We start from the raw sequence: 12,931 nt of genomic DNA, 5'->3' as shown, positions 1-12,931 counted from the left end.
ATGTTCTAAGTGCAGAGAATTTCTCAAATAATTTAATAAAACAGATGAAACTGAGCAACTGTTAAATCCGGTGGAGCACCTGGGGCTTCCCCAAGATAATAAAGCATGATGTCTGGAGATGTGCAAGCCCCAGAAGGAAACTTGCAGCAAGCACAGGGCAACCCAACCATCCAAAAGAAAGATTAAATGAGGAACTGAATAAAAAGCAGTGAGGCTGCATGTTAAACTTTGGAGAACTGTAGAAAACTATTTTGTGATTAATAATATTAATAGTACTAATACTACTAACAATAATAATGAGAACATTGTTCAGGATAACCAAGCATACTGGCAAATCTTTTTATGTACTTAACACATTCAATTCTGTGGGTAAGTACTGGGATAAAATGGGGTAAAAGTCCCCATTTTATGGCTAAAAAACTAGGGATTAGAGAAAACAAGAAACTTCTATTTATGACAATATGGCAGACTGAAAGCTAAAGTCCACAAAGCATTAGACCTGCTGAGTAAAACAACACATTCTTTTGATCATCAAATGGAGTTTACAAGTAGTCTGATCCTCGGGTGTCAAATTCAGAGGGTGAACTGCATATAAGGGCAGCTACCTCTTGGGGGGTTGAGTGGGACAAGTGGCTGGACTCACTGAACAACGGGCTTGGGTTTTAATGGCCATAAAAGGATAAAAGATGTGGTGCTAGGCCTGTGTGAAGTGGGTAACTGGTACTGAGACATCTCCACATAAAGTTAGGGACTTAACAGCATTACACCCTCAGTGAAAAGAGACAATAGATAGAAATCCACCCACTGGCACAGTAAGACCACAAAGAAACCTAACAATCTCTCCTGGGCTTTGAGTGGGGAAAAAAATGTTGGCTGTCTCGAGAACTTATATCCATGGCTCTTCCATCACAAGAGTTTGGGGTTCTAATATACATGAACCAAATAGTCCAGGAAGTCCCAAGGTGAGATTTTAACATAAAAATATATCTTAAGCAACTCATCACTCCTAGGGTACCTGGCAGAAACAAATGAAAGGGCATACCCTTAACCTGAACCATTCCTGAATCCTATAAAGCTTTTCTGAAAATGAGTCCACAATCCAAAATTACAACACAAAGAGAAAAAGATCCATCATGAATGAAAGTCAGCAGTTATAATACACAATAGCAAAGATCTCCAAGGCCTTAAAATTATAGAACAATCAGATAAAGACTATAAAATAAATGTTTAAATTATTTGAAGACATAAAGGAAGGAACAAAAAACACAAGAAAAATCAAGACACTGTCAACAAAGACCAGTCATATGGTAAAAAAACCTCTAGAAAATAAAAATAAATTTAGTGAAAACAAGTCTTGTTCAATTGGCTATTAGCAGAGAAGCACACCTTAGTGCATAATAAGATAAAGCTGAGAAAAAGTAACATAAGAGATAAAGAGAAGAAAAATATCAAAGAGGCCAGTAGATAAGGAAGAAAGAATGAGAAAACCCAACCTATATGTGGTAAGAGTTCCAGAAGGAGTGAATAAAGAAGATAAAGGAGACACTATTCAAAGACAGATTCAGATTCAGGAAATAGAGCAAGTCCTAAGCACTGTCATCAAAACCAAATTCATACCAAATGCATTGTGCAAAACTCCAGGACACCAAAGACAATGGGAAGCACTAGCAACCAAACAGAAGCAAAGACAAAATGCCTGAAGAGGATTGAGAATAATGAGACTAATAGCAGACTTCTCAATGCCATTGCTAGAAACCAACACAAAGGCTGTCCAGCTTCAAAGTACACACAGAAAACAGAATTTTGACTCCATCAGTTATAAGTATGGCCAAAATAAAAACATTTTCAGATGAGCAAAGGAGAGTGTTCAACTCTGAAAAGTTTATCACTGAAATAACTATGAAAGGCTCCAAAAGGAGATGGAACCTTGAAGAAAGGAACTGAGGATATGAAGAAATAGAAAACAAAAGAACAGGGGGTGCCTGACTGGCTCAGTGAGTAGGGCATGTGGCTCTTAATCTTGGGGTCCTGAGTCTAAGCCCCATATTGGGCAAAGAGCTTACTTAATTTTTTTTTAAAGGGTGGGTGACTCAGTCAGTTAAGCATCCGATTTTTGATTTTGGTTCAGGTCATGATTTCACAGTTCATGAGATCGAGCCCCACATCGGGCTCTGCACTGCTTGGGATTCTCTCTTGCTTCCTCTCACTCTGCCCCTCCTCACCCACCCCTCTCTCAAAATAAATAAATACTTTTTAAAAATTAAAGAAACCAAACTGGTAAACACCTTGGTAAATCTGAATAAGTATTCATTGACTCTATAAAATCATGATGCTGGCTAATGCTGGCAGAACTGGAGTGAGTATTTAGCATTAAAGCACTCCAGGTCCTTGTATTGTTAGGAATAAGCATATGGATCAACTGTAGATTAGTTTAGATTTGACGTCCACTACGCATGCTCAATTTTTGAGGAAATTCATGAAACAGAAAATGAGAATTACATTGAGTGGTGGCAGCAATTCAGAAAAAATAAATAGATAAACCAGGAAAAGGAGAGTAGGGAGTAATGAGGAGAGAGAAGTAACCAGCAGAGGGAAAAAAGAGGGGATAAAGAAAACTCAATCCAATAGAAAGCAGGAACAGACCTTTTTCAAACCAAAAAAATAATAATAATAATCAGGGTAAATAATAGAAAATAAGTAGGTAGAAATAAACCTAAAATTATCAATAATTATCTGGATTAAATGTACCAATCAAAAGACAAATATAGTAAAACTTTGGATTGTAACTTGTTCTGCTAGTATTCCACAAATTTAAAACTTTTTAATTTTAACTTGATAAACAAGCGATGTCTTGCAATGTGAGCAGTATGTGACACCGAATGTCACATGATCACAATGGTTCTTCTGAGCCAATGGCTCTTCTCTCTCTCTCTCTTCTCTCTCTCTCTCTCTCTCTCTCTCTCTCTCTCTCTCTGCAGGATTGTGGGTGATCATCTCCCATACTCAGATGCTCAGTCTTAGGCTGTGGTGTTTTTCCAAAATCAGTGATTTTTCAAAATATTGGAAGGTGCCCACAACTGGCACTAGTGTATTTTTTGCCACTTCAAAGCACCTATGGACAGTCCTTTGCTTGTCCATCCAAGAGTAAGCTTAGGAATGTTTTCTTCATTCTAGGTCAGGCTTCCAGCACATAGAGCCCCTTTCCTCTGCTGCCTTATTGCCAGTTACGTTAAATACAGTATATGACAAGAGTTTAAAATTTTTTTTTCAACGTTTTTTTTTATTTATTTTTGGGACAGAGAGAGACAGAGCATGAACGGGGGAGGGGCAGAGAGAGAGGAAGACACAGAATCGGAAACAGGCTCCAGGCTCTGAGCCATCAGCCCAGAGCCTGACGCGGGGCTCGAACTCACGGACCGCGAGATCGTGACCTGGCTGAAGTCGGACGCTTAACCGACTGCGCCACCCAGGCGCCCCGACAAGAGTTTATTAATACTGTACTATTGTTGACATTCGTGTAAGTGTGTATACGATGGCCCCCATGCAGAAAAAGATTCCATTGAGCCAACAGTGATTCCGTTAGTGATAGTGAAAGTTGTCCTACACAATAACCCTCCTCTCTCTTGTTTCCCTCACACCAGCCACGAAGGCTTTCAAAGTTAAGTGCGGGTTAATTTGTTTATTTTTCTTTATATTATGTATTTTCATTATTATTTTATATTATATTACAGTATTGTAATCATTTTTATATGAATATTTTTGGGTTGTAGAATGAATCATCTGTGTTTCCATTATTTCTTATGGGGAAATTTGCTTTGATATACGAGTGCTTTGGGTTATAAGCATGTTTCCAGAACGAATTATGCTCCAAGGTTTTACTGTAGATCAGATTCAATTTTTTTAATTACAAGAGGGGCCCCTGGGTAGCTCAGTCAGTTAAGCGCGGGACTTCAGCTTAGGTCATGATTTCACAGTTCATGGGTTCAAGCCTCACATCCGGCTCTATGCTGATAGTTCAGAGCCTGGAGCCTGCTTCAGATTCTTTGTCTCCCTCTCTCTCTGCCCCTCCTCCGCTCCCACTCACTCTCTTGCGCCCTCTCTCTCAAAAACACATAAACATTTAAAAAAATGTTTTTTAATTACAAGAGACTCACCTAAAATATAAAGACACCAAAAGTTTAAAAGTATAGAGACCGTATGCACAAACACCCCAGGTAGAGCTAAATTAGTATCAGACAATTCTTTAAGTAAAAGTATTAAGGATTGAGGAAGGTTCTTCCACAATATTAAAGGAACAATTCACCAGGGAGCAATAACAATTGCAACCTTTTACTCAACTTATGAACATAATGTAAAATATACTTAAAGCAAAGAAAAAAAGTGAGAAATAGACAAATCTCTAAACTTTCTTTCATTGATTATGCAGACAAAAAAAATTAGGAAAGATACAGATCTGGACAATGCAATTAAGAAGGCTGATCTGGGGAGCCTGGGTGGCTCAGTTGGTTGGGCATCCAGCTTCAGCTCAGGTCATGATCTCACGGTTTGTGAGTTCGAGCCCCGTGTCAGGCTCTCTGCTGACAGCTCGGAGCCTGGAGCCTGTTTGGGATTCTGTGTCTCCTTCTCTCTCTGCTCCTCCCCTGCTCGTGCTCTGTCTCTCTCTCTCAAAAATAAATAAATAAATATTTAAAAAATAAAAAAAATAAAAAGAAGGCTGATCTGATAAACATCATAGAGACGCCTGAATCTTGAACCTTTAGAGAGCACATCACCCTTTCAAGCACACAGGCTTCAGTTACAAAAACTGACCACCTTAGCTGGTCACAAAAGCAAGTTTCAACAAATTCCAAAGAATCAGTAGAATACAGACCACAATGCAAAAAAAGTGAGAAATCAGTAACTAAAAGATAGCTTAACTGTATGTATATCTGGAAATTTAAAGTTGTACTTTTCATTATCACAGGAGGAATAGTGTCTACTTTTTAAGACTACTCTCGAAGGAGAAATAATTCTGAAATAATTCTGAAAACAGAAAATATTTAGAACTAAATGAAAATGAAAATTCCGTATCTCAAAACCTGTGGGGAGGAACTCAAGAAATCATTTAGAAGACGTATTATAGCTGTAAATGCTTCTAATAGAAAAGTAGATTTAACATTAGTGAGCTGAGCATCAGTCTTCAGAAGGTAGAAAAAGAACAGAATAAATCCAAAGCCCATAGAAGGAAAGAAATAATAAAATTAGAGCAGTCAATGAAATACGAAACAAGCTTACAACACAGAGGTTTGGCAAACACAAAATCTTCTTTTTAAAGCCAACAAGGCAGTAATAAGAGAGGCAAAGTAATGCAGTGGTAGAAAGTGTGGGCTCTGGAGGTGACTGTCTAGTTTGAGTCCCCACTTTGCCACTTCCCAGTTGTGTGGCCTTGGGACGGGACTGTGGCTTCATTTGTGGAGTCACAGCTTAGAGCCCGGACTGCCTGCCAGAGCCCAGTGCCCATGCACAAAGTGGTTACCCTCACAACGGGATTTCTAAGTTGTATACTCTAATGAGAGTATCTTCCTCCCATAATGAAATTCAGTATTATTGTCCCCATTTAACAGATGGAGAAACTGAGGTTTGGAGAATTTATGTAAGTCTCCCGAGTCATGTGATACAAAGCACTGGAGCTGATTCAAGACCAGATCTTTCTGACTCCAAAGTCTCATCTATAAGAAAGGGGACTGTCTCCCATGGGCCACTCAGCATAGCTATGTTCTGGAAAGCTACTTACCATATACCCAACTTCAGGGAAAATGTCTTTTTTAAGGTAAAGTGTAAAAGAGAAGGGGCAAACACCCCTTGCTCACGTACAGAAGTTCCTGCTCTTACTAATGGTAACCCAGCAGTTAAGATTACAGGCTTTGGAATTAGAAATAATAAGAATAATTGCCAATGCCCATTAGACACTATGTGCCAAGCAGAATACTAAGCTCTTTCCGTCTTCACAACGTCCCTTTCCACAGGTTCTGTTATTGTCCCATAATACAGGTTAAGAATCCCAGGTGCAGAGAGGTTACCCTCATGCAGCTGCAAATTGGCAAAGACAGGATTCAACTCAGTCCACCAAACACCGGAGCTAACATTCTTGTCCACACTGAATTCTGGGAGCCCGGCTTCCTCATCTGCTGATTGGGGGTGATAAGACCCACTCCCATGCCCCCAAACTGTGAAAAGGAACGGAGACCAGTAGGGAAAGCCACCCGCACGGTATTTGGCATGGTGGTGATAATGGTGGTGACGGCTTATTCTCGCAAAGACACAGGCCTGAAAGGATGCTACCATTCCTGATTGCTCCAGAATAACTGATTGCATACAATTCACAAAAAGAAGTCTTTCCTTCCAGTGCGTCTCACAAATCTTCAAGAGGACAGATCATCTGCGCTCTATGTGAAAGCTTATTTTCAAAATCAAAATCATAGCATTTTCCATTATATGAAGATATAAAGAAAAGTATTTAAAAGAATCTGACAAATAAAACTGTAGAGAAGTGAGGGATAAAAGCTCACATTACCCAACTTAATTTTCCAGAATTCTTGAAATATCAGTGATGGCAGCATAAAAGAGCAATTAATCATGTTGTTTGTTCTCTGTGTGTGAGTCACTGTTGCCATCTACAGTTAAAAATGGGGCATGCAATGCTGCCAGCTAGCTAATTCGAAAAACAGTCCTGGAGATGGTGATGCCCAGAAAACATGCTTGCTCAGTGAGTACAGAAAACGAAAGTACTACCTGCAGGAGCAGCTCTTTTTCAACCACCTCCTCTGTCTTGCTGATGAGACGCTTCTGCAGGGTATGAATTTTCTGTATCAGCTCATAGGTACTGGGGTCACTGGCCTGTTCAAAGGGAACAAAATAAAGCAGCTGAGCTATCATTAGTTCAAAGCACTGAGGTCCCTGTGTAAAGTAATTATTGTTTTGTTAAAATTTATTGCAAACCTGCAGACCCAACTCAGAGAGAATTAGAACCAAAAAACTAAGAAAGCATAACAGATGGCAACGGCCATCAAAAAAGATTGAAGCTTGGCTAATGTCTTATCTACTGGCTCTAGCTAGCCAATAAGTGGACAGCAAACATGTTTATTCCGCCAGTGGGATAATACTAATAATAACAATAATGATAGCTACCGTGCATTTTACCTGATTCTTTGCCACCATCCAGACACCATGCTAAGTGCTTTTTGTACAGTATCAAATTTTAGGCACATGACAGTCCTAAGAGACAGTATTAGTCTTCCCCTTTTACAGATAAGGGAACTGAGGCTCAGAGGATTAAGTCATTTACCCATACCGGTGAGGGTCAGAGCTGGATTCAAGCCCAGACATGCCTGGCTCTAAAGCCTGTGGTTCTTCATTACTATGTTCTGAGGCTTTTCTTCCTATGCCCTCTGTTTCCAAATGAATGAGACAGGGTTCCCTAATGTATTCAAACTCAGGATTCTCCTTTGGTAATTGCCAACAAGAAGATTCATTATAGCCTAAGATGGGGAAGGTTTCTAGGACGTAGACTTCTGCTAATCGTTGGCAGCAAAACACGACCAGGGCATTTAGCTCTCAAATGGGGTTATCAATCCGTAAAGGTTTGATGCACCTTTGAATTGTACAAATTCGAACAAACTCTACAATTATAAATTGATAATCTGTCCTCTCGACTTTGAGCCAAAGCTCTGCTTTCAACTGTACTGACATTTTGAATTAATCTAGCAGCTAAATATTTTCATCTGCCTCCCCAATATTTTCTAATTTTTAAATAGAAATTGACATGGAATTGGAAACTTTAAAGATCTGCTTGAAAACACATGGAATAAACTAATGTGACAGTAAATGAATTTTAAGTCTTTAGCTCTACTTCCCCAGACACATCCATATTATTGTTAGTTTAGTAAATGACACCACTCTTGGCATTTAAAGAGGAATAAATGAGGGTCGAGAAGAGGTGGGGAGAAAACATTTCACTGACTTTGACTTTGCTTAAGAAATACTAAGCAGTGCCAACTGATATCCACAAACTGGGACTAGATTTGGCACACATTCATCTGGCAAGACTAGATGTTGTTAAAATTCAGGCCTCATGTTTACCTAACAATTTATAATGCATTATCTTTAATGGTTTCTTCATTAAAAGGAAAAAAAATAGAAATGAAAACCAAAAACTGACTTGGCTGATTGCTCTTTCTTACATCGTGTACTTGTATCCTTCCCAAACCCTAATTGTTCGTGTAGCCCAAGCCCCTCCTGGCACCCACGTGGCTGGGCACAACCATAAGAGATGGCCGTCTTTTCCTTGAATAAAGCAGAGCTTGTCTTTAACTGTTATCTGCAGGGCTGGTGGGAACATCTATCAGGAAATCATAAAATAAAATATGAGGTTTGTTATCCGTCACCTGACAGTGAGACTTCAGCTATGTCCCCAGATCCTAAGAGAAAGGGTTTGGCTAACACAATGCTAGTCCTTCAAAAGAAAAAAAAAAAAAAAAAGGGCCTTATTTCCTGCAGGAAATCAAAGAATGCAAAGACCAACTGAAAGACAGCATAGACGCTTGTGGCCAATATAGCTAAAGGCAATTATCAATCCAAGCCTTTTTTTTTTTTTTTTTTTTTTTTTTTTTGAGATAGGGTCGGGGAAAGAGGGAGAAGGGGAGAGAGAGAATCTTAAGCAGACTCCATGTTCAGTGCAGAGGCTGACACAACACTAGATTCCACGACCCCCAGGATCAAGAGCTGAGTGTTCAACTGACTGAGCCACACAGACCCCCTTGTCCAAGACTTTTTAAACAAAACCCAAGTAAACTATCTGGGTTTGGAACAACCCAACTGACATTCAATCCAGCCTTACATGTTAGGTAACAATTTGCATAGGATTAAATAAAACCAAGCTTCTTACTGTGCTTTAGCTAGGACACCGTGCAGGGCAGAAGAAGAGATTCAGGGAAGAGAGGAAAGCTCTGCCAGGTGTTACCTGAAGCTTCCTCCATCTGTGCACGTTCATGGGGTTCTCCAGTTCCTCCTCCAGGGCTCGGCATCGCGTCCTCTCCTTCAAGAATTCTCTTTGCATGTGAAAAAACTCCTGCCTAAAAAAGATGAACTTTCTTTTGCAGAGAAATTCTCCTCCCATTTGAAAATCATGTCTTTATGTGGCTATCTACACACTACATCTTACATAAAAAGTTGGAATGAGGGAGACTTCTGTGAACCAAGACCAGCCCCCAATCTGAGCCAGACACAGATGTTACCAATCCCTACAGAGAGCAGACTCCAGCTTTCTCTTTAATGAAAGGACCAGAGCTTCAGAATCATGATTCTGAATACCCAAGGAATTTAGAAGTGTATGGAAAGAACAGGGAGGAATTAAATTATGAGAATTTTAATATACCTTTCAGTGCTTCTAAATATCTCCATATAAAGAACAATATATCTTTTATGTTCTGCTTCAAAATACAGCACCTGACTGCAAGACACTGAGGCTCCGGTGTTAACCTGACACCAATCAGGGCGGTGCATTGTACCCGCCTGCACCCTGGAATCACCTGGGGGAGCCTTACAACCTACCTTTGCCTAGACCAAATCCCACAGGGATTCTGCCTTAATTCATCTAGCATGTTACTTGGGTTTCATAGTTGTTGTTGTGTTTTTTTTAATTTTTTTAGTGTTTATTTATTTTTGAGAGACAGAGACAGAGTGCAAGCAGGGGAGGGGCATAGAGAGGGAGACACAGAATCCAAAGCAGGCTCCAAGCTGGCAACACAGAGTCCGACGCAGGGCTCGAACCTACGAACCATGAGATCATGGCCTGAGCCAGTCAGACGCTTAACCGACTGAGCCACCCAGGCGCCCAGGTTTCATAGGTTTTAAAGTCCTCCTGGTAATTCTAAGGTACAGCCAGGATTGAGAAACACCGAGTTGGAAGCGATATTTTATTTCATGTTCCACAACTACACAGATGGCTGCAACGGTCCTGAAGAGCTAGCTCTGGCTCAAACCTACTTCTCCAAACTGCGGAAATCTCCAGCTAATAGGTACTGTGCGATAGCCATTCGCAGTACCCTGTGAGCTGGCTGCCACCCTATTGAACAAGACGCTTTGCTGGGGGGCGGAGAAGAAGCAAACACTCACACTGATACGGGCAACAAGGATATTATTATCTGTCCTCGTCTGCTGTGGGTGTGCAGATTACTAATACCAAGCCATCTCTTTTACTTAATTGCTTCATTTAAACCAATAATACAACTTCCCCTCATTAGCAAGACAAACCATTAGAATTAACTGCACGATGTTCACTCAACAGGGAGCTCAGAACAAGCTGCTTAGAATTAAAAGCATATTTTTAACACTTCGATTATCTAGAGCGCCGTCAGACAGGAGGGCAGGAGTATTAGCTACTGTCACTGACAGCTTATTTTGTACTAGACCCTGTGCTAGGCACATTGTGTTTGTTTCTGTGTTTAATTTTAGCTACAAGCCTACAGCTCAGAGAAGTGTGATGATTTGCCCAAGGTCACACAGCTTGTGGGTGGCAAGTCTGAGATTGGAATTCATGCCTGCTTGCCTCCAATATCTTTCCTAAGTTGTCCTCCCATTGAAAAGAAAAATAAAATCTATTACCAACAAACCAGTCATACTGACAAGGAATGGGTAGAATTTGGTCCTTTGTGTATATAACAAAAATAACTCATGGCTGGCAAGTTTAGTGATGATCTTTGAGATCATTCAATAGCTACTTAGAATGAATCCATTTGTCTTCGAAATGTCAATGGTTGGTATCTCTGGTTAGTAAACTTATGAGTGATTTTCTAATCCCTTCTTTATATTTTTTCTTCATTTCCCACATTTTCTACAATGAATTTGTACTGCTTTCATCACCTGAAATACGAGCGACTCTAAAAAAAAAAATAAAAAGTATTGATCCATCCTGGATAGTGGCAACTTCTCTTGCTATTCCTGAATATATTCACTGCATCTAAATATCAAAACTATCTTCTAACTTAATTCATTTAAGAAGCAGATGCAAACCGTGTCCTTGTCCCAAGGTGGTCAAGGATACTGTTCATCTACAAGTCTGGGGGGAATAAGGATAGCTACTGAAACAACACCAGTCCTCTTATTTGGTTTCCTGCAATTGCCTATATAAAACATGGTGATGTTTTCCCAAAGGGGAAGTAGATCTTGTATAATGTAAGATTTAAGGCAAGAAGAAGGCACACTAAGCTAAAGTAAAAGCTGAGGAAGATAAATCAAGAGCGAGACATAAAATTTGGCTGCCTTCTAAGGAAACAGAGTTTTTCAAATCGTGATAAAATTAAATTTTTCTCTTCTTTTCATTCTGTATATAATTCCAAGAAAAAAGATGTGCAAATGTTCCCAGGACCGAACGTAAATGTTGCTGATCCATTGCTTGCACACTGCCTTCTTAAAGGAAGTCTAAACACCTCATTGGGGGAAATTATTTTCTGCATTGTAACTAGTTTGTCTATGGTCTGTTTTCAAATTTCTTTTTTTTTAATCCAGAATACATTTCTAAAAAAATCTTTTTGCCCTCACTTATATTTCCCTGAGAGGAAATGAGTCCATTCTTTTGTGACATAGAATGGGCACAACATAGATTCTGAATTATGGAAAAGTTCTCATTATTCGTTAATAATTCCATCATATAAAAATTATTTTGTACAACTTGAGAAAGACTTTCCATGACACACAAGCATGAACATAAGGTCATTTCAGGAGCTCCCCTCAGGCTACTGTGCCCTCAGCTCTGAAAGGTCTTCTATTACCTGAGTTCATCAACATTTGCCACACTCCTGGCAAGAATCCCCTTTTCCCGGCGAAGTTTCTTAATCTCAAGTTTGAGAATTCTCATGTCCTCCACCTTCTGGTTGTACTGGCTCTCGCCTTTATTCAGCACGGACTGTTGGATCTTGATCTTCTCATAGAGCAAAGCCAATTCGTCATTGCGCCGGACAAGCTGAGACCCGAGAATATCTCTCTCGCTGATGACCTAGAAAAATCAGGAAAGGCATGGCTGTCAGGGAACAAAAAGTCTCACTTTACATTATGGCAGCCTCTTTCGTTCTGTCAAAGATGTCTCAAATGCCCCTGTATGCTAGGTACCCAGTGGGCAGGGCACTGGAAAGACCCTGCTAGACAGTCAACACTGGGCTCCTTCCATGCATTTGCAGTCCCTTTGGAATGAGAAAGGGTACGACAAATCATCAATCATCATCATCATCATCCAATAATTCTTGGTCCATCAGTTTGGTTTTTTCCCAACCCATTATTTTATAAATATTAAATTTTTAAGTGTATTTGTTTATTTTGACAGAGAGAGAGAGAGAGAGAGAGAGAGAGAGAGAGAGAGAGAGAGAATGCACGTGTGCACACATGAATGGGGGAGGGGCAGAAAGAGAGGGATAAAGAGAATCCCAAACAGGCTCTGCATTGTCAGTGAAGAGCCCAACTCAGGGCTCAAACTCACAAACCATGAGATCAATACCTGAGCCAAAATCAAGAGTCAGATGCTTAACTGACTGAGCCACCCAGGCACCCCTATAAATGTTAAAATTTGAATGACTTAATGATGGGCTAGCTCTTACCAGTTTCCACCACTCCTTACTGTCTTACACCGGTCAACTTCTTTTTTCACTCTCCCAAATCTCTGAAAGCTTATTTAAGTTTCTTTCTTTTTTTTTCCTGTTTATTTATTTTGAGAGAGAGAAAGAACGAGTTGGGGAGGGGCAGAGACAGAGAGGCAGAGAGAGAATCCCAAGCAGACTTCTCTGAGTTGTCAGTGCAAAGCCCAACCCAGGGCCCTATCTCACAAACTGTGAGATCATGACCAAGTCAAAATCAAGAGTCAGATGGTTAACTGACTAAGCCACCCAGGTGCCCCTGACAGTAT

The 12,931-nt window shown here is 40.1% G+C and overlaps 1 protein-coding gene across 4 annotated transcripts in view; it reads right to left on the bottom strand.

The window, feature by feature from the left end:
• Positions 1-12,931, bottom strand: part of CFAP58 (cilia and flagella associated protein 58) — a 112,116-nt gene that overhangs the window by 45,229 nt on the left and 53,956 nt on the right. For all 4 annotated transcript variants that reach the window (XM_045040646.1, XM_023240896.2, XM_045040647.1 and 1 more), the window contains exons 13-15: positions 11,808-12,031; positions 8,999-9,110; positions 6,772-6,876 (exon numbers count right to left, since the gene is read on the bottom strand). In XM_045040646.1, the coding sequence (XP_044896581.1) occupies positions 6,772-6,876; positions 8,999-9,110; positions 11,808-12,031 (441 nt within the window). The remainder of the gene's footprint in view (positions 1-6,771; positions 6,877-8,998; positions 9,111-11,807; positions 12,032-12,931) is intronic.

Source organism: Felis catus, chromosome D2 (genome assembly GCF_018350175.1).
Source record: "Felis catus isolate Fca126 chromosome D2, F.catus_Fca126_mat1.0, whole genome shotgun sequence".
NCBI classification, from domain to species: Eukaryota; Metazoa; Chordata; class Mammalia; order Carnivora; family Felidae; genus Felis; species Felis catus.
Note: the sequence above shows the minus strand (reverse complement) of the source record. Positions and strands in the feature narration are given on the sequence as shown.